Here is a 26,185-nt window from a genome sequence, read left to right as displayed (position 1 = left end):
GTTGCTGTTTAAATCTAAGCTTCCTGTTTCTTTGACCAATGACCGTTGATTTCTTCTCTTCTTGTTCAGCTGTTGTTCAGAGGATCTTTGTCTCTTTGAACAGCGTTTCGTTCTCCATCTACTAAACTAAAGAACATCTGTTAGTAGAGACACTTTCTACAAAATACAAGTATCAGAGACCATTAAAAAAATTGTATTGTATTGTAGATTATATATTGTGAAGAAGCATTGTATAAATCATCACATTCCTTTTTATTCTTAGTGCACGGCTGAATCCCCAATTTGTGCTACAAGAACATGAAGAATGTTTTTTTTATATCTGATTAATAATAGTTTAATCAAAGAAATAATGGACAGACCGATCGATCAATCACTTGTTAATAGTTATGAATCAAGTGAACCTTCTGGATAAACCTTTTATCACAAAGGGAACAACCGAATGGTTTCCCTCCTGTGTGAATTCTCATGGGTCTGACTGAATACTTTCCTACACAGCAGCAAAATGATATGCTTTAAGTAATACATTGGTTATTATTCAGAGAGTTTAAACCTTACTGAGGTTCTCTGGTCTCCTTCCAATCATCACTGTTATCAGTCTCAGTTTCAGAAGAGTCTCCAGTCTTGTTATCAGGATCTGGTTCTGGATGTCTATCTAGATCTGAGTTCCTGTCTGGTTCTGGTCCTCCACAGTCCTCTCTATCACCTTCTGTTTCCATCTGTTCAGTGTGAGTTTGATGAAGCTGTGAGGACTGATGATCAACACATTTATGGTTTTTGAACTGTCGATGCCAAGCAAATCTTTTGTTACAAACACTGCACCTGAAACGTTTCTCTCCTCTGTGGACCGCCATGTGGTGTGTCATATTTGCTTTTATTGTAAATCTTTTGTCACATACTGAGCAATTGAATGGTTTCTCTCCTGTATGAGTTATCATGTGCCTCTTTAGATGTGTCTTGCGTAAAAATCTTTTGTCACAAACTGAGCAATTAAATGGTTTCTCTCCAGTGTGGATTCTCATGTGTGTCGGTAAGTCTCCACTCCGTGTAAAACATTTCTTACAGACTGAGCAGCTGAATGGTTTCTCTCCTGTGTGGATTCTCATATGTAACTGTAAATCTCCACTCCGTGCAAATGATTTCTTACAAACTGAGCAGCTGAAAGGTTTCTCTCCCGTATGCGTTCTCATGTGTCTCTTCAGATTTCCCTTGAGGTTAAATCTTTTATCACACTCTGAGCAGCTAAATGGTTTCTCTCCAGCACTACATTTGGGCTCACTGACAGAAATGTCCTCATTATTCAGAGAGTTTAAACCTGACTGAGGTTCTCTGGTCTCCTCCCAGTCCCCATCACTGACTTCAGTCTCAGAAGAGTCTCCTGGATCTGAGTTCCTGTCTGGTTCTGGTCCTCCACAGTCCTCTCCATCACCTTCTGTTTCCATCTGTTCAGTTTGTCTTTGATGAAGCTGTGAGGACTGAGGTTTCTCTTCATCATCTTCACTCTTCACAGGAGTGAATGTGAACTTGATATCAGCCTCCTCCAGCCCTTGAAGCTGCTCTCCCTGCTGACTGGTCCAGAGTTCCTCCTGTTCCTCTTTAATGTGTGGGGGCTCTGGGTCCTCCTGGTCCAGACTGGAGCTCCACTCCTGCTGCTCAGGGGGAACCTCCTCTTTATTCACAATAACTTTGTAGACATCTGAAGGTAAAGGGGAAAACAGACATGCAGGCATTAATGTTAACCTTCATACTTTAATCTACAATTCTGCTGTACTGAAGCATTTATTACAGCTGCATGTCATCCTCCAGTTTGTACGGAGTCCTTTACTAAAAACCAGGGGCAGTGGGGCCTGCATAGAGACACACTACACGCATCACTGGCTCAGGTTCATAGGTAGGTCTGCCTCAGGTTTGCCTTGGTCCTCCTTGGTATCCGCGATCTCATTCGGGTCACCACCCAAAGCTCATGACCACAGGTGAGGGTCTGAACGTAGATGGACTAGTAAATCGAGAGCTTCGCTTTACAGTTCAGCTCCCTCTTCACCACAACGGTCCGGTACCACACCGAACCTTCTGTCCATCTCACGCTCCATTTTACCCTCACTGGTGAACAAAACCCAAAGATACTTGAACTCCCTCGCTTTGGGCAGTGACTCTGTCAATACACCGTTATATCTGGCAGAGAACCACGGCCACAGACTCGGAGGTTCTGACTCTCATCCCGACCGCTTCACACTCGGCCACAAACCACTCCAATGTATAGCTGAAAGTCGTTCTGAAGGAGCCAATAAAAACCACATCATCAAAAAGCAGGGATGCAAATTCTGAAGTCCCCAAACAGAACGCTCTCCTCCCCCCGGCTGCACCTTGAAATCTGTCCATGAAAATCACAAACGGGATCAATGAGATGGGGCAACCCTGGAGGAGGTCAACAGGCACTGGAAACCAAGTCCAAAAGACACATGTAGACTGGAAGGGAAAACTCCCATGAGCCCTCCAACAGACCTGCAAGGGTAAAGACCTGATCTACTGTTTTACAGCCAGGACAGAACCCCCATTCCTCCTCCCGGATCTGAGGTTCGACAATCGGTCAGAGCCTCCTTTCCAGCACCTTGGAATAAAGTTTGCCTTTTTAAAAAATGGGAACCACATCCTCAGTTTGCTGTGGCCCTGCCAACTGCGACTATCATTAATATAAATCATGTTTTCTATTATTGTGATTACTGCTCTTCTATTATTAGAGATTCAACACCGTCCCAAAGAATTACTAAATAAAACCATCCTGCAGTCAGTCAAAACTGTCAAATTCTAAATGTCATCCTTTTACTTTGTTATTGTCATCTTTAGTAGTTATTTGCATAAAGTCAAATGATTAGGAAGTAAATCATTACATTTTTATTTAAATGTTTGCTTTGATTAAATAAAATCGAATAATTTTTTTGTTTTACTGATGTATAATAATGTTCTTACGTCTCATAATTTATCTAATATCTATTTTATATTCATGTGAAAACATCTCCTTCAACCTACTGGATTTATTCAAGTTTATCAACAAAACTACATTTTACAGATTACATGTGAACACATCGTGATAACGTTATAGCTTAACTGCGCAATAGTCAGTTTTACAGAGTAGAGCCTGAAGGCATCATAATGCAGGTCAATGTATCTGTCACAGTTAGCTGAAGTGACAGAAACGAAAGTCTGTAGGATTTAAACTCACCAACAATATTACAATTCATCCTCTGGGAACCATGACCGTCTGTATTAACTGTCAATAAAGATCCTGCTAAGAGATAAAAACGGTTGAGTTTTCATTTGAATGTGACACGTTTTGGGCTTTTAATTTGAAGGCCAAACATCCGGCTTCGGTGTGAATACGAGTGTGTTTTGACGCAGCTGCAGGAAGCTAACAGTTAGCATGTCACTAAAGAATAAAAACACAGCAGATAGACTGACGTCTTGTTGTGTCTTTACTCCTGCTAACCTGCTCCGTGTACTTCCGGTTCCACGCGAGCGTCCAGTAGTTTCCGTTGTCGCTCGTTCTCCTCTTTTGAACGACAAAGTTCCTCCTCGTACTCTGCTATCGTTCTTTCAAACACACCAAATATCTCTTCAGCAGCCGCAGTTAGTCGCTGGTTGACTAAACATCTCAGCATTTGGACTTTACACATTTTCTCAGGAGAACCGAGAACCGAGCCGCGGCGGCTCTCGAGCCTCTTCTCATCCGCTCCTCTAGCTCCGTCGGGCGGCCGCAGCAGCTCCGTGACTCCGCCTCCTGTCAGACGGTCACGTGTTCGAACACGGTTCTCTTCATGGCGTCAATGTGACGTTATCAGTTAATTTATTGATTAATTTATTGATTAATTTAATGATGATTTAATGATGATTTAATTGATTCATTTTGCAGCAGTTTGTTTTCTTCTTCTAAATATTGATCAAATGATTCAGATTCAGGTTTATTAAGAAGGTTTTCACATAGAACATGTGTTGTTTTGGTTTATGACAATAAACATAATTAAACAAAAGTCAAGAAATGTGAATGTTTATAATTTGTAATGAAAATATGAAGAAAATACTGTAATTATAAGTATAAATATACAATGTATCTGTTTTGGATCCCATCTGTGGTAGTATCAGTATTCATCTTTATCTTATATTTAATATTGATATTAAATATTAATATTTGTATTTGATATACATATTTATATGTAATTTACACATTTAATATTAATATTTGTTTAGTGAAGATCATATACAGTTTCATTATTATTATTATTGTTATTATTAATATTATTGTTATTAATATTGTTATCCTTGTTTTCCATCTGTGGTTTTGACCAGTTTGCATTTATGAAGAATGTGTTAAATTGTTAAAGTCAGAGATGTAATACATAAAAACTGTCAGAATAAAATACAGAATAAATAGACCGTCAAGGTTAAACTTCAATACTTACAAGACATTGACAAGCTTCCGAAATTCACACTTGTTGTGAACGCAGCACGGTTGAACTCGGACCAAGTGTTGATATGTTGTGTGTAAAAATATACACATATATATATTTTACATTAGCAGTCATTTCACCGGGAAACAAATTGGGGCTTTTACTTTGAAGTCCAGAATCTGAAATGTACCGGAAGTGATTGTCCTCACTCCGGCTAACTTGGAACAAGATGGCGTCTGCTCGAAACGGAGAGTCCTTTCTGTCTGTTATGAGAAATAGTTCGTGAGCACCAACAGTACCGATACATCCGGGTCTCTGTGTGTCCGGATGGACCTTCTGAATGGACTTTTCTCTCGATGGTTCTCCTCTGACTCATCTCCCGGTAGCCTAGGAAGCTGTTGAAGTTAGCTTAGCATGCTAGCTGGGACGGAAGTGATGAACGCAGCGCTAGTCAGAGTGACTGTTTGATGGAGAGCGAACGGTGTTTCTGACGGAGTTCGTGTGGAGAACAAGTTCGTGTCGTTGTGTGAAAATGTGTAAAGTCCAAATGCTGAGAGCGTTGGTGAAGCAGCGACTAACTGCGGCTGCTGAAGAGATATTTGGTGTGTTTGAAAGAACGATAGCAGAGTACGAGGAGGAACTTTGTCGTTCAAAAGAGGAGAACGAGCGACAACGGAAACTACTGGACGCTGTTTTCAACCCTCAGCTTCGGTTACACAGAGCAGGTTGGTTCTCTTCACTTCTTCTTCTCTCTCTGTTTAAACTGACGTCACACCAGCAACGTCAGCTTCATTTTAGGACCAGAACGATGGTATTCATTCATCTCAACAAGCTGGGTAGACGCCTACAGCACAATCCTGTCCACGTGACTGACTAATTACTCTCTCCATATACACACACACACACACACACACACACACACACACACACACACACACACACACTTCTGTCAACTCCATCCCGTCTCTGTGGATTCACAGCACAACCACTCCCTCATGACGTCATCGTAACAAACAGCAGGTGAATCCAGCCAACCTCACGACCCAAATCCTAAAAATGGAATTAAAAACCAGCCTGACTACACCCTCATTTGAACAGCTGACATTCAGACCTCTGGTCCTCGGTGTCTTTAACACCTCCTCTCTATCTTTAACACCTCCTCTCTGTCATCAACTCCTCCTCTCTGTCTTTAACTTTTTTCCACATCCTGATACTAACTCCTCCTCTCCTCTGATGACCACATCCTGATACTAACTCCTCCTCTCCTCTGATGACCACATCCTGATTCTAACTCCTCCTCTCCTCTGATGACCACATCCTGATGCTAACTCCTCCTCTCCTCTGATGACCACATCCTGATACTAACTCCTCCTCTCCTCTGATGACCACATCCTGATGCTAACTCCTCCTCTCCTCTGATGACCACATCCTGATGCTAACTCCTCCTCTCCTCTGATGACCACATCCTGATGCTAACTCCTCCTCTCCTCTGATGACCACATCCTGATTCTAACTCCTCCTCTCCTCTGATGACCACATCCTGATACTAACTCCTCCTCTCCTCTGATGACCACATCCTGATACTAACTCCTCCTCTCCTCTGATGACCACATCCTGATACTAACTCCTCCTCTCCTCTGATGACCACATCCTGATGCTAACTCCTCCTCTCCTCTGATGACCACATCCTGATGCTAACTCCTCCTCTCCTCTGATGACCACATCCTGATGCTAACTCCTCCTCTCCTCTGATGACCACATCCTGATTCTAACTCCTCCTCTCCTCTGATGACCACATCCTGATTCTAACTCCTCCTCTCCTCTGATGACCACATCCTGATTCTAACTCCTCCTCTCCTCTGATGACCACATCCTGATTCTAACTCCTCCTCTCCTCTGATGACCACATCCTGATTCTAACTCCTCCTCTCCTCTGATGACCACATCCTGATGCTAACTCCTCCTCTCCTCTGATGACCACATCCTGATACTAACTCCTCCTCTTCTCTGATGACCACATCCTGATGCTAACTCCTCCTCTCCTCTGATGACCACATCCTGATACTAACTCCTCCTCTCCTCTGATGACCACATCCTGATGCTAACTCCTCCTCTCCTCTGATGACCACATCCTGATTCTAACTCCTCCTCTCCTCTGATGACCACATCCTGATTCTAACTCCTCCTCTCCTCTGATGACCACATCCTGATTCTAACTCCTCCTCTCCTCTGATGACCGCATCCTGATACTAACTCCTCCTCTCCTCTGATGACCGCATCCTGATACTAACTCCTCCTCTTCTCTGATGACCGCATCCTGATGCTAACTCCTCCTCTCCTCTGATGACCACATCCTGATACTAACTCCTCCTCTCCTCTGATGACCACATCCTGATGCTAACTCCTCCTCTCCTCTGATGACCACATCCTGATTCTAACTCCTCCTCTCCTCTGATGACCACATCCTGATGCTACTCAACCTCAGTGCAGCCTTTGATGCCATCAACCTCTCCATCCTCCTCTCTTTGACACCCTCAACTAGTGCTGGATGGTATATATACCGGTTTTAATTTCCTGTATGATATTAATTTTTCATACACCGTCATACCGAAACAACAGCTATAACTCTCACAGCTCTCTCCTCCAACACCTCAGACATTCTCCGTCTCTCGCCACTTTCAAAACTGCCCTAAAAACTCATCTATTTACAATCTGTTATCAACTTGTGATGCTAGTTATGAAATAATTTTGTTTTGTTTCTTTGTGTTATGTCATCTCTTTTGTTTATATTGTTTGTGTTTTCACCGTGTACAGAGCCTTTACGAACAAAATGTATTATTATTATTATTATTACATCTTTGTGTGTGTTTCCTGTTTTCTGCAGACCTCCCGCAGCTGTTGATGAATAACAAAGAGATTCAGCAGCAGCAGTGGAGCTCCAGTCTGGACCAGGAGGATCCAGAGCCCCCACACATTAAAGAGGATCAGGAGGACCCAGAGCCCCCACACATTAAAGAGGATCAGGAGGACCCAGAGCCCCCACACATTAAAGAGGATCAGGAGGACCCAGAGCCCCCACACGTTAAAGAGGACCAGGAGGACCCAGAGCCCCCACACATTAAAGAGGAACAGGAGGAACTCTGGACCAGTCAGGCGGAAGAGCAGCTTCAAGGTCTGGAGGAGGCTGATATCACCAAGTTCACATTCACTCCTGTGAAGAGTGAAGATGATGAAGAGGAAGTTCAGTCCTCACAGCTTCATCAAAGACAAACTGAACAGATGGAAACAGAAGCTGATGGAGAGGACTGTGGAGGACCAGAACCAGACAGGAACTCAGATCTTGAACCAGAAACTTATAACAAGACTGGAGACTCTTCTGAACCTGAGACTGAGGACTGGAAGGAGACCAGAGAACCTCAGTCAGGTTTAAACTCTCTGAATAATGATGAAGTTTCTGTCAGTGATTCAACATCTAGTGCTGGTGTGAAACCATTCAGCTGCTCTCACTGTGGGAAAAGATTTGGCTGCAGGTCATTTTTGAAGAGACACATGAGAACTCACACAGGAGAGAAACCATTCTGCTGCTCAATCTGTAATAAATCTTTTGCTCAGAGTGGAGATTTACAGAAACATGTGAGAATCCACACAGGAGAGAAACCATTCGGCTGCTCAGTCTGTGGTAAAGCGTTCAGTGATGGGGGAAACCTGAAGGGACACATGAGAACCCACACAGGAGAGAAACCATTCGGCTGCTCAGTCTGTGAGAAATCTTTTACACGCAGCGATAGTTTACAGAAACACATGAGAATCCACACAGGAGAGAAACCATTAAGCTGCTCTGAGTGTGGTAAACGATTTGGATTAAATGGAACTCTTACGAGACACATGAAAATCCACATTGGAGAGAAACCATTTGGTTGCTCATTTTGCGATAAAAGATTTTTGCGCAAGGAAGATATGAAGAGACACATGATAACGCATACGGGGGAGAAACCCTTCGACTGCTCAGTGTGCGGCAAGAGGTTCATACAAAAGGTACAGCTGACACACCACATGAGTAATCACACTGGAGAGAAACCCTTCAGCTGCTCTGTGTGCGGTAGAGCCTTCAGTGAAAGTGGAAATCTGAAGAAACACATGAGAATCCACACGGGGGAGAAAAGATTCAGCTGCAGAGTTTGTGGCCAAAGATTCACTTTGATTTATCAGCTCAGAAACCACGAATGTGTCGGACTTCGGTCCTCACCGCTTCATCAGAGACAGACTGAGGAGGACAGAGAGGCGGAGCCTTCAGCCACAAACTGAACAAACGCAAACAACAACAACATATCATATGAGCAACACTATGGATTTGGTTGAAACTATTCCACATATACGACAGTTTTACAACTTATTGATGAGATTACATCAACTCTAGATGACAAAGAGGGCACTGGAGGATTGTTCCTGGATTTATCAAAAGCTTTTCATAAATTAAGGTCCTATAGCTTCCAAGATCCAGCACTTCTATGGTTACTTCACTACTTCAGAATAGAAAAGAGTCTTCTCTAAAAGTAAACATCTGGTGTGGGGTCCCACAAGGATCAATCCTGGGTCCTCTTCTTTTTCTTATTAATGTAAATGACGTCGTTTCTGTCTCCTAAACTCTATTTACTATTTAATTTGCTGATGATACCGATCTGTTTCTAACAAAAAAAAACAAAAAAAAAAACGTTTAAATTCTAATGAATAATCAACACAGACATGTGTAGGGATGCAAAATGGTTTAGGGGGAATAAGATGTCTGTTTCAGGCTTTTTTTTATTCGCTTCATTTTTTACTTTTACGATTACTTACTTTTATATGACTTTTTTGTGGGTGACTTTTTTTTTTTTAATAGGACGAAGCCTGTTAGGCTTTTGGCCTCCCTTACAGATTATTATTATTATTATTATTATTATTATTATCTCCTCCAGGAGGATCATGCAATCGATCTCATATGTGAGTGCATACGTGACCTCTGTGTCTGTCCACTGATCTCTCATCCTGTCACAGAAAGCTGCATCATGTTCTGGCTGCATGCTCAAGGACCTCTGATGGTGACTCACAGATCACATTTTACTCCCTGACTGCCTGCTGACTCCTCACTCACTACTCCTAACGGCCAGTAGGGGCCAGTAGTGGTAACACAGCTTAGTGCGTGGCCGACGACCCAGACACTACTCACCACAGTGAGGTGGTAAGAGCTAACGGATATAACATACACAGACTGCTCACTTTGATGAGCAGTTAGCTATCTGTTCTCACACTTTGTGTGTGAGAGTCGTGCCACTCACCCAAAGTGTTAAGAGCTGTAAAAATGTCTGAGAACAGACATGCAAGACTTATATCCACCATAAAGAGCCTTAAATCAGCAGTGAGTGAGCATTTTGGATATAAAATGACGAGAGAGTCATGTGACATGCTGATTAATTACAGTAAAAATATATGATTTGAACATCATTAATACTTTCTAGTCTCTGATCATGTTTCATTGTAAACAACCAATCAGTGTTTAAACCAGGAGGAGAGCTAGTAACGTTAGCAGCACCGCTAACGGCTAACCAACGGAGGTTCACTTCAATTACATCATGATGCCTTCAGGCTCTGCTCAGTGAACATGAGTACTGGCTGAAGGTACATTATAACGTTATCATGATGTGTTCACATGTAATCTGTAAAATGTAGTTTTGGTGATAAACTTGAATAAATCCAGTAGTTTGAAGGAGATGTTTTCACATGAATATAAAATAGATATTAGAGATGAATGATGAGCTGTTTGACTTCCTGCCACGAGCTCTAAACACATTATTATACATCATTAAAATACTTCATGAACCTTTCTAGTTTATATTTTTTATCTTGTTTTGTTAAACGTTATTTAAATAAAAGGACAGATTTGAAGTTCTCTGTTCATAAGTTGTGTATATTCTATAACTGAACGATCAAAAGTGACTTTTCTGTTTACATGTAACACAATAAATGGACTGTTTACATATTAATGTGCGTCTGTTTGTGTTTGTTCAGTTTTCTGCTCCTCTGGAACTGTTGAACTGTTTCACCAGGAAGTTTCACTGTTTTATAATCTGATTATTAAACCAGTATCGATTCTTATTGAAGCATCAAAATGTTACTATACATGATTTATTTGTTCTCGCTGTGACTGTTAGTTTTAAAACACTGCATATTTGTAATGATTCATAATTAAAAACAGATGAAGTTACTTTTATCTTTTATTTAATCAATATTAGTAACAAATAGAAGAAATGAGGCAGCTGGAGGGTTACATTTCAGCCCTGCAAAGATAACCAATAATTATAAGATCTTAAGTCATAATTATGAGATAGTAAGTCATAATTATGAGATCTTAAGTCATAATTATGAGATAGTAAGTCATAATTACGAGATCTTAAGTCATAATTATGAGATAGAAAGTCATAATTATGAGATAGAAAGTCATAATTATAAGATCTTAAGTCATAATTATGAGATAGAAAGTCATAATTATGAGATAGAAAGTCGTAATTATGAGATAGTAAGTCGTAATTATGCGATAGAAAGTCATAATTATGAGATCTTAAGTCATAATTATGAGATAGAAAGTCATATTATGAGAGAAAGTCATAATTATGAGATAGTAAGTCATAATTATGCGATAGAAAGTCATAATTATGAGATAGTAAGTCATAATTATGAGATCTTAAGTCATAATTATGAGATAGAAAGTCATAATTATGAGATAGAAAGTCATAATTATGAGATCTTAAGTCATAATTATAAGATCTTAAGTCATAATTATGAGATCTTAAGTCATAATTATGAGATAGTAAGTCATAATTATGAGATCTTAAGTCATAATTATGAGATCTTAAGTCATAATTATGAGATAGTAAGTCATAATTATGAGATCTTAAGTCATAATTATGAGATCTTAAGTCATAATTATAAGATCTTAAGTCAATTATGAGATCTTAAGTCATAATTATGAGATAGTAAGTCATAATTATGAGATAGAAAGTCATAATTATGAGATAGAAAGTCATAATTATGAGATAGTAAGTCATAATTATGAGATCTTAAGTCATAATTATAAGATCTTAAGTCAATTATGAGATCTTAAGTCATAATTATGAGATCTTAAGTCATAATTATGAGATAGTAAGTCATAATTATGAGATCTTAAGTCATAATTATGAGATCTTAAGTCATAATTATAAGATCTTAAGTCAATTATGAGATCTTAAGTCATAATTATGAGATAGTAAGTCATAATTATGAGATAGAAAGTCATAATTATGAGATAGAAAGTCATAATTATGAGATAGTAAGTCATAATTATGAGATCTTAAGTCATAATTATAAGATCTTAAGTCATAATTATGAGATAGAAAGTCATAATTATGAGATCTTAAGTCATAATTATGAGATAGTAAGTCATAATTATGAGATATAATACTGTTGGAGTTCTTCTTCTTCATCTTAGCTTGTTGTGTTTTAAATGTTTCTTTGCTTCACAGTGTGAATAGTTGACCTTCTAGTCACATCAGGAACACTTATGTGAATATAGACAGTCGAACATTGAACAAATGTTAAATCAAAGTGTGTCCATCCTCTTTCCTCTGTGACAGGACTACATGTATGTAGAGCCAGACCTGAATGTCTCACGTTAGAGTATATAATCCTAATTATTAAATGAAAAAACGTCTTTATTGTCTCAAGTGAGAACGTTCTTCATTTAATGTTAGAACATGAACTGCAGCAGCAACATGTCTCTGATGAATGTGTTCCAGAAAAATGTTTCCAAACGTTTCATCAGCTGAGTGACAACAGAACCACGTTAAGTTAAGAAAACCCACAACTGGCTTTACTTTGGGTTAGCTAACTACTCTAACTAAGATAACTAGGTTAAGTTAAGAAAACCCTCAACTGGCTCTCAAACACCTTCAGAGCCACGGAGCGAGTTCAGCCTGACCAACAAGAAATCCATCTGAGAAATGTTTGTTCCTTGTTCACCCAGAAACAGCCTGAAGCCAGAAACCACCTGGCCCTCTGGAAAGGGAGGGGGGGGGGGTGCAGTATATAGAGTAAATAGTTAGGTGAAAAGTCAAAGTTCAGATAAACGGATCTGTTTTGACGTTGGAGGTTTGTTTGAACTGAGAAGTAAAACACTTGAAAAGAGGAGAGTCCGAGTCACACTGTGACCTGATGTCCTTCATTCAATAATAACAATAATAATAATTATGATAATGATACAAAATTATAATAATACAAATGATAATAATACTGATTAAAATTAAAAATAAAAACAATGATAATAATAACAATAATGATAATAATTATAATTATTATAATAATGATAATGACATTGATAATGGTAATAATAATAATTATTATGATTATTATGATAATCATAATAATAATGATAAAACCCCTCTGTGTATCTTTTCAAGACCAGGTCTGTCAGAGAGAACAGCAGAGTTTAGGATTCATCGGATTTCCCAAAATAAAACGTACAACAGGTCAAACATGAGTATAAAGAACAACACTTTAAGATTTCAGCATTACGTTCATAAAATAACACAGAACACATAAAAGAAAACACATGTATGTTTCTTTCAGGACCGTGGCCTCGCTCAGATGAGCACATCTTTACCGTAAAACCTTTGGTCCATTGAACACCGATCACTGATGGGAGTACACGCAGTCCCAATGAGGAGGCTTCAGGGCACCGCCTTTGGAAAGAGCCACGCTCCCTTTACCCGACCTGAGAGCAGCGAGGCGGTTCAGACCTCACGGTGCTGCCAGACGGAGAGCACATTGTGTCGAAGAGAAGGAAAGATGAGTAAAGTCCAAATGCTGAGAGCGTTGGTGGAGCAGCGACTAATTGCGGCTGCTGAAGAGATATTTGGTGTGTTTGAAAGAACGATAGCAGAGTACGAGGAGGAACTTTGTCATTCAAAAGAGGAGAACGAGCGACAACGGAAACTACTGGACGCTGTTTTCAACCCTCAGCTTCGGTTACACAGAGCAGGTTGGTTCTCTTTAAGCAAAAAGTACTAATACCACACTGTGAAAACACTCTGGTACAAGCAGCGGTGGAATGTAACGAGGATCGATTGATCCAGAAGGAGTAAATAAAGATGAGAATAAGATGACACCAGGAACGGATCAGGTAATGGTGTGTATGTTCAAGATTAAAATGTCAGCAGGTTAACAGCAGAGCTCATATTATCACATTATGTCCATTGAGTCTGTGTAAAAAGTACAAATCTGATCCAGGAGAGACACTTTCACTTGTAACGTCCTTTATTCAACATCACGTTAAAGTGATCAGCAGCTCTGACTACAAACTGACCATCTACACACACATCCTCTGAACAAACAGGTTTGTGTTTCCACTCAGAGACTGGCCCTCAAACACCTTCAGAGCCACAAAGCAAGTACAGCCTGACCAACAAGAAATCCATCAGAGAAATGTTTGTCCACCCAAAAACCGCCTGAAGCCAGAAACCGCCTTGCCCTCTGGAAGGAGGCCAGGCTGTAAATATACATACAAACCAACATTCCTCGTGCAGTCTCTCTCTTGCTCTGTTCCTTCCTGGTGCTCAATGTCAACAAATAGTAATACAAATAAATACAAAAATAACAACAAAATAATCAAACTAACGAAAACATTTTTGTTTTTCATTTATTTTAAAATCTAAATCAACAGTGGCTCATTGGCCATAATTCTTACTCTAACGGTCAAGGCACTCCAATACTGGCATATTGTCAATGAGACAATCTCGTTTATACACAAAATAATTCTTTTTTTTTTCATTGATTAAAAAGCAAAGAGCATCGATGATCGTAAATGAAAGATAAAAAAGCACAACGTCCTGCACCATGACGGGTGTGTCCACCAGGGGGCGACTCCTCTGGTTGTATAGAAGTCTAGTCTAAAATGACTCTACTTCTCTCTTGATTTATTCCCTCAGTAAACATTGTAAACATGAGTTTATGGTCTCAATCTCTAGTTTACAGTCTTCTTCAATACAGCATGATGTTCATTTAGTACATTATGCTCCATGTAGAGTCAAACACACCATAAAGCAGGGGATGCTTTAGGGGCGGGGCTACACGCTGATTGACAGGTCTCTACCAGAGACGTATACAATGTCTCTACGTCACTCCTCCTCAGTCCAAATATGGTCACTTCCTGTTCACTGGTTGGCGACGGACAAAATACCAAACTAGAGACTTCAAAACATCCACAAACCAGCTAGTGACGTCCCCATGACGAAGTCCACTTTTTATCTAGTCTGTGATCTGGAGCCCTGAAACACAAAACATTTGATGATGACCCCAGCTGTTTAAAATTGTGATGCATTATTGCCATGTTTTGGACACTATATGAATGAAATGATTATTCCAGAATGAAAATAATCTTCATTTGCTGTATTAGAGCAATTTAAAGGCATTGTTTGTTCAACATGAAATTACAGTTTTCCAAGACTTGTGTGTATTATTATTCTCCACAGACGTTCAGCAGCTGTTGGTGGTTAAAGAAGAGGTTCCCTCTGAGCAGCAGGAGTGGAGCTCCAGTCTGGACCAGGAGGACCCAGAGCCCCCACACATTAAAGAGGACCAGGAGGAACTCTGGACCAGTCAGGAGGGAGAACAGCTTCAAGGGCTCGAGGAGGAGTTCTCATTCACTCCTGTGAAGAGTGAAGATGATGAAGAGAAACCTCAGTCCTCACAGCTTCATCAAAGACAAACTGAACAGATGGAAACAGAAGCTGATGGAGAGGACTTTGGAGGACCAGAACCAGACAGGAACTCAGATCCAGATAGACATCCAGAACCAGAAACTGATGACAAGACTGGAGACCCTTCTGAACCTGAGACTGATAACAGTGATGAACCTCAGTCAGGTTTAAACTCACTGAATAATGATAAAGTTTCTGTCAGTGGTTCAATATGTAGTGCTGGAGAGAAACCATTTGGCTGCTCTGAGTGTGGGAAAAGATTTGTAAATAAGAAAAATGTGAAGAACCACATGATAACTCACACAGGAGAGAAGCCATTCAGCTGCTCTGAGTGTGGGAAAAGATTTGGAGCCAGAAAAAACCTGAAGATGCACTTGAGATGTCACGCAGGAGAGAAACCATTCAGCTGCTCCGTTTGTAATAAATCCTTTGTACAGAGGGGATATTTTAAGTCACACATGAGAATCCACACTGGAGAGAAACCATTCAGCTGCCTTGTTTGTGACAGAAGATTCACCTGGTCGATTCAACTCAAAAGACACAAGCGTGATCATCATCATCAGTCCTCACAGCTTCATCAAACTCTAACTGAGGAAAACAGAGAGGCAGAACCTCAGTCAGTTTTAAACTCTCTGAATAATGATGAAGTTTCTGTCATTGATTCCAGATGTAGTGCTGGAGAGAAACCATTTCACTGCTCTGAGTGTGGGAAAAGATTTGGAGCCAAGAAAATTCTGAAGAGACACATGATAATTCATGAATTGGGAAAACGTTTCATCTGCTCATTCTGTAAGAAAACCTTCGCTCAGAGAACAAATTTACAGGTACACATAAGAAATCACACAGGAGAGAAACCCTTCAGCTGCTCATTGTGTGATAAAGCTTTCATTGGAAGAGGACATCTGAAGAAACACATGGAATCCCATCCAGGAGAGAAACCTTTCTGCTGCTCAGTCTGAAACAAATCTTATGTTCAGTTTGCAAGTTTACAGATACACATGAGAACCCACACTGGAGAGAAACCGTTCAATTGTTCAGATTGTGAAAAAAGATTTCTGTCCAAGGTACAGCTGAAGAGACACATGATCACTCATACAGGAGAAAAAACATTTAATTGCTCAGTTTGTGATAAAAAATTTGCAGAAAAAACACCAATAACCGAGCACATGGTGGTCCACACGAGAGAGAAACGCTTCAGTTGCAGTGTTTGTAACAAACTCTTTGCCTGGCGACGACAGATCAGCAGCCATAAATGTGTTGAACACCTCTCCTCATTAATGACGTCATCAGTGAATTCTGTCTGCAGTCAACGTGGCCTTCCTGAAGAACATTAGAGGTCGTGACATCTTGGACATGTTGAGATTATTTCTTTGTTTTGGTCACAAAGTAGAAACCTCCATAAGAAATGTTGACCGTGTTTCTGCTCTGTCATGATACATCCATGCTGTTAGGTGGAAAAAGACGCCCATCCGGAGCTTCCTGTTAGGATACAGTTACTCTGTTGGGCTTTTGCACTGGTTGCCGGTGGTGATTGGGACACCGTGAGGAGTGAAGGGGGTAGGAGCTTTATATTCTACTGAGCTACCTGTCAACGTTATTAAGTATTTACAATTAGTTATAAAAACTTGAGTCCAATAGATGAAATGTCATTGGAGAGAACAGACGAACAGTTAGTTTCCACATGTCAAGTACCGTAACTCCTAAAACACAAAGGACAACGTGTTCTAGTGCACACAGAGCAGCAACTGAGCATCGACTTCTCTGCGGCGTCCATAACCGTTGTCTACTGGAAAGTTCTGGGTCTTCCCCTTTAGCTTTGTTTGTACTCCGTAGAGCTCGAACTCCGAGCATCAACGGAGCTGTTTATTCTCTCTGAGCTGCTTTATTCTCTTAAACTCCAGAGGACGAAAAAACAAAAAGAACTGTGAAGAATCAAAAAGACGAGTGTAACTCAAAGATCTGAACGTAGACTGAAGGTGTAACCGACATGAGGGATTGTTATTATCTCTAAACTCATATCTCATATTCATAAACTAACTTTATTACCTTTAAACAAACCCTGTAAAGAAAGAAGTCAAGTATTAATAAATGTATTATGAAGAAACAAAGGTTGAATAGTCTGTAAACTATTTTATTTGGCTGCAAAATATTTACTATAATGTAGTTTTTAAGTCTTCTTATTTCTAAAGCTTTTAAAAATGAATTGTTTTACTTTGCAAAATCCTCTGACATGTAAATAAAGTTTTTATCGGTGAACTATTTGTGACAGTCACGTGATCGGAGTGCGGCAAGTTATACAAATTCAAAGGTGCATTACGTCATTTTCTGAGGCGTGCACTGGCTTCACTACGGCGAGTAAAAAGTTTTTTTACACCAGAAGCTCTCTTTTGGTTCTTATAATCAATCAAGTCCAGTTATCATCATTAATCAATGATTTATCTCACTAATCAATACTCAGTGCTACTGTTTAATGTTCTGTATTGGTTGACATCGTATTGCTGTTTTGTGTTAATCTGAACAATAAAAACATGAAGGACTAAATCTGTGGTCAAGACTCAAAATATTCAATGTATGTACAAATATACATTCACAATTCAAATATACACAATATGTTTTCCACTCTAATACATGGAGGAAACCGGAAGTATGGGGTGGCTTGTTTGATGATGTCATACGGGTTTGAGAGGCTCCACTGGCTGACTGAAGGCTCTTCCCCCTCCTCCTGACAGTCAGAACTGAGGAAACAATACTCATACTATAACTTGTTTTATGACTGTTTACGACATACTATACTATAACTTTTAACCACATGCTATACTTTGACCTTTTTAATTAAATTTCATGAATTTGAATTCAATTCCATTTCTTTTTTTATTGCAATATCAGAAATCACAACTTTTTCCACAGTCTTTATACAAGGAAAACTGCCCCAAAAGAATAAGAAGAAATGTCAGGGAGAGCAACAGAGGAGGGATCTTTCTCCCAGGATGGACAGAAGTGTGATAGATGGTATTTTTACAGAATGAACATAAGACGATTACAACATAGTTGATCCATATGATAGAAAATATACATATGACAGAAGAAATAGCAGTAGTAGCACCAATAATAGCAGAATAGAAAAAATATGACCACTAATAACAAAATCAGCAGAGGATATATTATAATGATAATAAAATCATTAATGGTTGTAGTAATATTAACAGAACTAACTATGAACTGTGATTAATAATAATAATAATAGTAGCAGTGGGTGGCAGGGAGGCGCACATCAGGAGGCACAACTACGGTACAGGTAAAACATTGATCATAGAAACCTGTGAGGCGATAGAAGAAAAGTTAGTAATGTGCATTAATGGGACATGAATATATAAAGAGGAAGATCAGGACATACTATACTATGAGTTTTTCCAATACTATACTATAGGAGCTGCACGCTGGTGAAGTGGCTAGTGCCTTATAAAAAGTCATGTCATAGTATGCCATGAAAAAATCATCAAAAGTCTTAGTATAGTTTGTCATAAAAAGTCATAGTAATAATAATAATAATACATTTTATTTATAGAGCGCTTTTCAGAATACTCAGACACTTTACATTAAAATATCATATATAAAAGCTATACACTAAAAACATTAAACACACAGTATTGTCCGGTGCTTGGTCCTGAGTGGAAAGGACAGGAGGTTGGCATTAGAGGAGCGGAGCCAACGGGATGGAGTGTGGTGGTGTAGCAGGTCGGTGAGGTAGGAGGGGGCCTGATTATGGAGGGCTTTGTGAGTGAGGAGAAGGACTTTGTATTCGATCCGTTGTGGGACGGGGAGCCAGTTTAAATAAACATATAAGCACGTGGGAACAAACTGCTCTCAACTCTTTATTAGCATAACTTCCACATGCACGTTACTGCCACGGTACAGACTCCCTCCAGGTTCCCATGCTTCACCTGCATTCCCCTGGGTCCTAAGTCCCTCCAAGAACAGCTTCTCATCATCCTCTATGTACCAACGTACATTTATAACTAATACCACACATAGTACACGGTAATCAGTGTTTAATATGTGTCTGACCAAAATACCAAAAAAAGCAATGATTCATTTAAATTATTTTTTTTAGAGTTTTTAAAGTGCTTTTCTTTAGAATATGTATAATAATCATATCATTTAGTTATCACTACTGAGAATTTAACAAACATAAAAAAATTAATTAAAAAAAACATGACGTAGATAGGTTTGCAGTTTTCAAGATGTATATTTAAATATCATCTATTACACACATGAAAATAAAGTAGTGAACACCAGCTGAATATCTATGATCGGAATCATTATAACTGTATTTTAACTACTGTGTAAAGAATACTGCTGTTTAAAATAACCTGATTTGTTTAAAGTGTTTGCAAACCAAATGTTATTGTACGTTTGTTCATATAGCAGGACTTTTAAAATAAAAGTGCGCAAACACTACTTTTGAATTCATTAGTGAACTTTACGCATAGCAATGAGATTAATCACGATTAAAAATTTGAATCGTTGCCCAGCACTAATACATTATCTATATATAAACTTAGCAAAAAAAGTAAGGAAATTTGTGTTTGGTAGATTATTTCTTTGTTGTAACAATGCTTCTTGGCAATAAATCGTATACCCTTGGAAAACCTGTTTATTTCCCTTTTAAATGGTGCCATATTTGTAAGGAACATGCATTTGTGGGATGAGCAGCAGAGCTGAGTATGTGGGTTGTGCCCATGAAAAATTTGCCAAATCTTCTCTGCCAATGCCAAACAGCTTATTTTGCTGTTGCTATTGACTTGTTTTGAGCTTCTGGTACCCCCAGGTGCTGACAATTAGGTGCCTGATTGGCACCTGATACACATATATTTATGTGTATCAGGTCACTTTGGTCACTTTCTGTTGGTTTGAACAGGAAACTTGTAAAACCACGTCCTGATTCTATACCGAACACACACCTGTGATTAATAACAATCTTCTCGTCTCAAAATGTTAGAGCGACTCCTTAAAATAAGAGAATGTGAGGTATCAACATTTAGACAGAATGCTGTCATATTGTAAATAAATCTTTACAAATCTGATCAATAGAGGACATGAAATCAAAACTGATTTCTCAAAGAGCATTTTCTGTATTCTATGTTACATTCTTAGTCCTCCATGTTGTCCTTGTCAACAGTTGAACACTCCGAGGTGAGCAGGAAGAAAAAGTTTCCCATTGCTTTAATGTTTAGTTGCTGCTCCGCTGCTATCACCAGCACACTCGTGTCGTTTAAACTGTGACTGCCAAGTGAAGCTTTTGTCACAAACACTGCAGCTGAACGGTTTCTCCCCGGTGTGCGCCGTCATGTGTCTCGTCATATGTCCCTTCCGCGAAAAACTCTTTCCACAAACTGGGCAGATGAAAGGTTTCACCCCTGTGTGGGTTCTCATGTGCTGAACCAAAGTGTGACGCTGAGTGAAACTCGTGTCACAAACTGAGCAGGAAAAAGGTTTTTCTCCCGTGTGGATTCTGAAGTGTGCTGCCAAATCAGAGCGCTGCCTGAATCTCTTACTGCAAAGTGAGCAGCTGAATGGTTTCTCTCCCGTGTGGACCCTCATGTGCTTCTCCAGTGACCAACCATGACTGAAACTTGTGTCGCACACTGAGCAGCTGAATGGTTTCTCCCCTGAGTGACATCTCATGTGAGCAATTAAGTGTTCCCTCCGATTGAAACTCTTATTGCAAAATGAGCAGCTGAATGGTTTCTCTCCTGAGTGACATCTCATGTGTCTTTTCAGATTTGTCTTGTGGCCAAATGTTTTTCCACAATCGGAGCAGATCAAGAATTCTCTGTCAGTAATTTTGACATTATTTATCACAGAGTTTAAACCTGACTGAGGTTCTCTTGTCTCATAATCATCATCGTCACTGTCATCAGTCTCCGGTTCAGAAGAGGCTTTAGTCTTGTCATGTCTATCTGGATCCAAGTTCCTGTCTGGTTCTGGTCCTCCACAGTCCTCTCCATCACCTTCTGTTTCCATCTGTTCAGTTTGTCTTTGATGAAGCTGTGAGGACTGAGGTTTCTCTTCATCATCTTCACTCTTCACAGGAGTGAATGTGAACTTGGTGATATCAGCCTCCTCCAGAGCTTGAAGCTGCTCTCCCTCCTGACTGGTCCTGAGTTCCTCCTCTTCCTCTTTAATGTGTGGGGGCTCTGGGTCCTCCTGGTCCAGACTGGAGCTCCACTCCTGCTGCTCAGTGGGAACCTCTTCTTTAACCACCAACAACTGCTGGACGTCTGCAGGAAACAGGAAACACACATTCTGAACCTTTAGTTGTCAGAAATGTTACTTTTCTAGTTTTACATACAATAAATACCCCTAATTACCCGTGAAATCCTTATTATTTAAATACTGTATATGTGAACACAGGTGGCCATTTACACACACTGTTTAAGGGAACCGTATCACAATTGGAATATATACATTTTCTGGGACTTTTTATACCTAGAATAGAGACGGGGAAGGACATGGAATTGTTAATAGTCTTATACTATGATAAGATAAAACTTACATTGTTGTGCAATGGTTGCAATACAAAGTGGGAAAAAGCTAAATTATGAAGAGTGTAAATAAAAATATATAAAGAAAAAAGAAAGCAGTTTCTCTCATGATTTTTTTTCATTTTCAAACTTGTATTCTTCAGACTCAACCAACTTTTATGTTGTATTTAATTGCTTATATATATTATTTTTATTTTTGGAGGGGCAGTGCACAATTAAAAGTAATGGCACCAAAGTTGGCTATTAGCTAATTTACATCTGTTGTCCGTGGGCAGGAACACAAGAAACTACAACAGAAGAACAAAAACACCACGTAAAACAGCACAAGACAAACTTCTATGGAGATCCATCAAGTCAAGTCTATTTATGCAACCCAATACCACAAAATTGACTGACTAGACTGAAAGAAAGTATCACATAAAAACCCTGAACGGGACAAAATGTTAGAAACCGCAGCAACAGGAAGGGGTCAGATATAATAGACCAACATGTTTCCCTATACAGCCGTGAGGCTCCCTCCCTATCATCATTCAAACAAGCCCTCAAAACCCACCTCTTCAAACTCGCCTTCACCTGCTAACCCCTGCACACTACCCTCCACTACATGACTCATTTCGCACAGCTTCTCCAGTTTTCTTTTTTTTTACCAAAATGTTTTGTTTGTTTTGTCTTGTTTTGCTTTGTTTTGTTTGTTGTTTGTCTCTCCCCTATGTACAGCGTCTTTGGGTACTTAGAAAAGCGCTATATAAAACAAAAGTATTATTATTATTATTATCCATTTACTCCTGCTTATCCGGGGTCAGGTCAGGGGGATAGCAGGCTTAGCAGACTATTCCAGACATCCCCCTCACCAGCAATGCTTCCCAGCTCTTCCTGATGAACCCAGAGGCCTTCCCCATCCAGAAGAGATATGTATGCCGGTTGCTGCCACGACAGGTACCAATGACCTTCCGACCACAGCTCCTAGCAGCCACTTCCACAATGGAGACTTTGAACATGGCCCACTCGAATTCTGTGTCCCCAGCCTATCAGCCAATTCATAAAGGGACGATTCATTGGAGCGGTCTGTTCTATAACCTCTGACCTCCGTAAAAAACATACCCCCTGAAATCTACATGTAACACCGTCCTGTTCAAAGGTCCCCCCACTGGAGGAGGAACCCCGTGTGGTTTGGAACCTTGCTCGGTTATAAAGGACAGCTTCAGGACTTTGACCTCATCACCCACAATTTAGATACCAATCAGACCCCTACTGTTTCAGACCCCAACTGTTCCCTAAAGATCCCTGTTAAGACATGCAACACCAAGCATGATAAACCAGCAGAGCATCAAAACAATCTGAGCTTACTAAGTTAGTAAATAATATTAGTAAAAAATGAACAGCATTTTAACCTTAGCTTGTAGAAGGTCTGTTATTCAAATATATGAGCAAGACTGGACTTTAGTTGGAATGTAGAAAATACAAACCAGTTTTATTTGTTTTTTTTTACAATAAAATCAAGATTGAAGGTTGCACATATAAAATACAAAAAAACAAATAAACCCTTTCTAGGACTTTAAAAGAAAAGACGAAGTGCCAAAAAATAGAAAATATTTCTAAAAAGCCAAAAGAACCAAAGACCAAAACAACACGGATTCTTTGTTGTCTCTACCTAACTATATACATCTTTACATTACATTACGGTCATTTAGCAAACGCTTTTATCCAAAGCGACTTACAATTCAGTATCTATCTACACACCGTAGACGCAGCTACGGGAGCAATTTTGGGGTTAAGTGTCTTGCTTAAGGACACATTGACATGAGACGGGGATCGAACCACCGACCCTCTGAAAGGCGGCCCTGCTCTCCACTTAGCCACGGTCACCCCGATACTTGGAGAATCTTTGAGATCAATATATGGAAGACTAAAATAATTAGACTTGTTTAAGTTAACATTTAGTTCTTGGCCCCCCTGAAGGTTCCTGTCTGGTCTTCCTGAGTGGAACATCAGTCAGGATGTCTCTTTAACAGTTTCCATTGTTGCATCATCTGATTCTTATTCTGACTCTGATCAGGAGTACATTAAACCAAGATTATCTGATTTACTCATCTTTACTATTCAGTGAGTACAGAAGCACATAAGATTACATTTTGATAAATGAAAGAAAGTCTCTTAAAGGCTATCAGTAAACAAACACTCAGTAATAATGAAATTTAAAGAACAAGAAATAAAATGATGTTGATTCCAAACCATTCTAAGCTCAATAAAAATGTAAGAAATCAATAGCATCTCATCAAGTAGAATACAACTTAAAGGAATAAAGACTGAGTCTAAAATAGAATAAAAGTAAGTAACACTTTGAAATACTGCTTTCTAGGTTGTATGGCTAAATGTTACAAGAACCAAGCTGTATAAGAGTAAGTTAGGCACGAAAACCACAACAAGCCAAACAGTTTATATTGTGTGCCAAATAATTATTTCTTTAAAAGGAAAATAGAGAGGCTAGTTTGGGTGGTTCTCTGAACAAACAGTTCTAGCACATTTTGTCAAGCGATGTTTTATATTCAGTCTTCTCTCAGTGTCATATTTCACCATGAGATGTTGGAATCAAATATTTAAAGGATGGGGGAGCTAAACCATGCAGTCTTATAAAGTAAAAAAACATTCATCAAAAACAAAAACAAAAAACAGAAAACTCAATAAGTGCCATTGCCATATTGATAGGTTTTTTTTGTCCAGGACTTTAAAAACTTGTTTAAAGGCTAACGCCGAGCATACTGCAAATTCAAGAGTTTCATACTACTGTTGAACGCAGTGTGCTGTATGAACTCGCTGCTGTGATCCTGTGAATTTCCCCAATGCGGGTCTAATAATGGATTATCTTATCTTATCTACTTTATAATGCACGCTGTCTTTGACAGTAGTATGTAGTAGGTGGTTTGGTAAACAGCCTCAGTATTTTGACCGTGGTTCCTGACTTAAAACTCGAAATGGTTATGACATGATTTTATTTCATCACTACAGCAATATGCAGTTATAATGATCACTTGTTAATATAACTTTGAATATGTATCGAGAAAGGGAACCGTTACGGTAACAACAGTTTTTACTGAGGTTTTCTGGTCTCCTTCCAGTCATCACTGTTATCAGTCTCAGGTTCTGAAGAGTCTCCATTCTCCTCATCAGTATCTGGGTGTCTATCTGGATCTGAGTTCCTGTCAGGTTCTGGTCCTCCACAGTCCTCTCCATCACCTTCTGTTTCCATCTGTTCAGTTTGTCTTTGATGAATCTGTGAAGACTGATGACGAACACACTTGTGTCGTTTGATTTGATTAGACCAGGTGAATCTTCTGTCGCAAACTGAGCAGCTGAATGGTTTCTCTCCTGTGTGGATTTTCATGTGTAACTGAAGATTTCTACTCTGTTTAAAAGATTTCTTACAAACTGAACAGCTGAATGGTTTCTCTCCCATATGAGATATCATGTGGGCCTTCAGAGTTACGCTTTGAACAAAAGCTTTATCACACAATGAGCAGCTGAATGGTTTCTCTCCAGTGTGGATTCTCATGTGTTTCTGTAAATTTCCACTCTGTGTGAACGATTTCTTACAAACTGAGCAGCTGTAAGGTTTCTCTCCTGTGTGAGTGTTCATGTGTCTCTTCAGTTCTGCCTTACAGTCAAATCGTTTATCACACTCAGAGCAGCGACATTTTTTCTCACAAGCACTGCATCTGGAATCACTGACAGAAACGTCATTATTCACAGAGTTTAAACCTGACTGAAGTTCTCTGGTCGCCTTCCAGTCATTACTGTCATCGGTCTCAGGTTCAGAAGAGTCTCCAGTCTTGTCAACTGTATCTGGTTCTGGATGTCTATCTGGATCTGAGTTCCTATCTAGTTCTGGTCCTCTGCAGTCCTCTCCATCACCTTCAGTTTTAATCTGTTCAGTTGAGCTGCCGGCTGATTTCTTACAAACTGAGCAGCTGAACGGTCTCTCTCCTTTGTGGATTCTCGTGTGTATCTGCAAGTCTCTTTTTCGTATAAAGGACTTCTTACAAACTGAGCAGCTGAATGGTTTCTCTCCTGTGTGGATTCTCATGTGATCCAGTAAATTTCCATTCTGTGAAAAGGATTTCTTACAAACTGAGCAGCTGAATGGTTTCTCTCCTGTGTGGATTCTCATGTGGTCCAGTAAATGTCCATTCTGCGTAAAAGATTTCTTACAAACAGAGCAGCTGAATGGTTTCTCTCCTGTGTGAATTCTCATGTGTGTCTGTAAATCTCCTTTTCGTGGAAAGGATTTCTCACAAACTGAGCAGTTGAATGGTTTCTCTCCTGCATGGATTTTCATGTGGCCTTGTAAATGTCCATTTTGAGTAAAAGATTTCTTACAAACAGAGCAGCTGAATGGTTTCTCTCCTGTGTGGATTCTCATGTGCACTTGTAAATCTCT

At 39.6% G+C, this 26,185-nt stretch overlaps 3 protein-coding genes across 3 annotated transcripts in view; 2 read left to right on the top strand and 1 right to left on the bottom strand.

Moving 5' to 3' along the window:
- Positions 1–249: 249 nt before the first annotated feature.
- Positions 250–26,185, bottom strand: part of LOC137889465 (zinc finger protein 271-like) — a 35,954-nt gene continuing 10,018 nt past the window's right edge. Inside the window, exons 2-5 of the mRNA XM_068733344.1 lie at positions 21,068–21,486; positions 20,518–20,992; positions 9,623–9,640; positions 250–1,711 (exon numbers count right to left, since the gene is read on the bottom strand). Coding sequence (XP_068589445.1) covers positions 552–1,711; positions 9,623–9,640; positions 20,518–20,992; positions 21,068–21,486 — 2,072 coding nt within the window. The 3' untranslated portion in view covers positions 250–551. The remainder of the gene's footprint in view (positions 1,712–9,622; positions 9,641–20,517; positions 20,993–21,067; positions 21,487–26,185) is intronic.
- Positions 4,647–10,444, top strand: LOC137889493 (zinc finger protein 260-like). Its single transcript, XM_068733378.1, has 2 exons — positions 4,647–5,164; positions 7,324–10,444. Exons 1-2 carry the CDS (start codon positions 4,972–4,974, stop codon positions 8,742–8,744), a joined length of 1,614 nt encoding a protein of 537 aa, XP_068589479.1. The 5' UTR covers positions 4,647–4,971; the 3' UTR covers positions 8,745–10,444.
- LOC137889296 (zinc finger protein 260-like) lies at positions 13,167–16,164 on the top strand. Its single transcript, XM_068733088.1, has 2 exons — positions 13,167–13,488; positions 14,978–16,164. The coding sequence occupies exons 1-2, from the start codon at positions 13,167–13,169 to the stop codon at positions 16,162–16,164; spliced, it is 1,509 nt and encodes a 502-aa protein (XP_068589189.1).

The sequence above is a fragment of the Cebidichthys violaceus genome, unplaced genomic scaffold (assembly GCF_023349555.1).
Source record: "Cebidichthys violaceus isolate CVI_PGR_0920_01 unplaced genomic scaffold, fCebVio1.0.p SCAF_109, whole genome shotgun sequence".
Lineage (NCBI taxonomy): Eukaryota > Metazoa > Chordata > Actinopteri > Perciformes > Stichaeidae > Cebidichthys > Cebidichthys violaceus.
Note: the sequence above shows the minus strand (reverse complement) of the source record. Positions and strands in the feature narration are given on the sequence as shown.

What these genes read in the sequence shown, in the direction of transcription:
- LOC137889493 (XM_068733378.1), top strand. Translation starts at nt 4,972, where the DNA reads ATGTGTAAAGTCCAAATGCTGAGAGCGTTGGTGAAGCAGCGACTAACT. An exon ending in GCTTCGGTTACACAGAGCAG is followed by an intron (nt 5,165 to 7,323) that starts GTTGGTTCTCTT and finishes TGTTTTCTGCAG; the next exon opens with ACCTCCCGCAGCTGTTGATG.
- LOC137889296 (XM_068733088.1), top strand. Translation starts at nt 13,167, where the DNA reads ATGAGGAGGCTTCAGGGCACCGCCTTTGGAAAGAGCCACGCTCCCTTT. An exon ending in GCTTCGGTTACACAGAGCAG is followed by an intron (nt 13,489 to 14,977) that starts GTTGGTTCTCTT and finishes TATTCTCCACAG; the next exon opens with ACGTTCAGCAGCTGTTGGTG.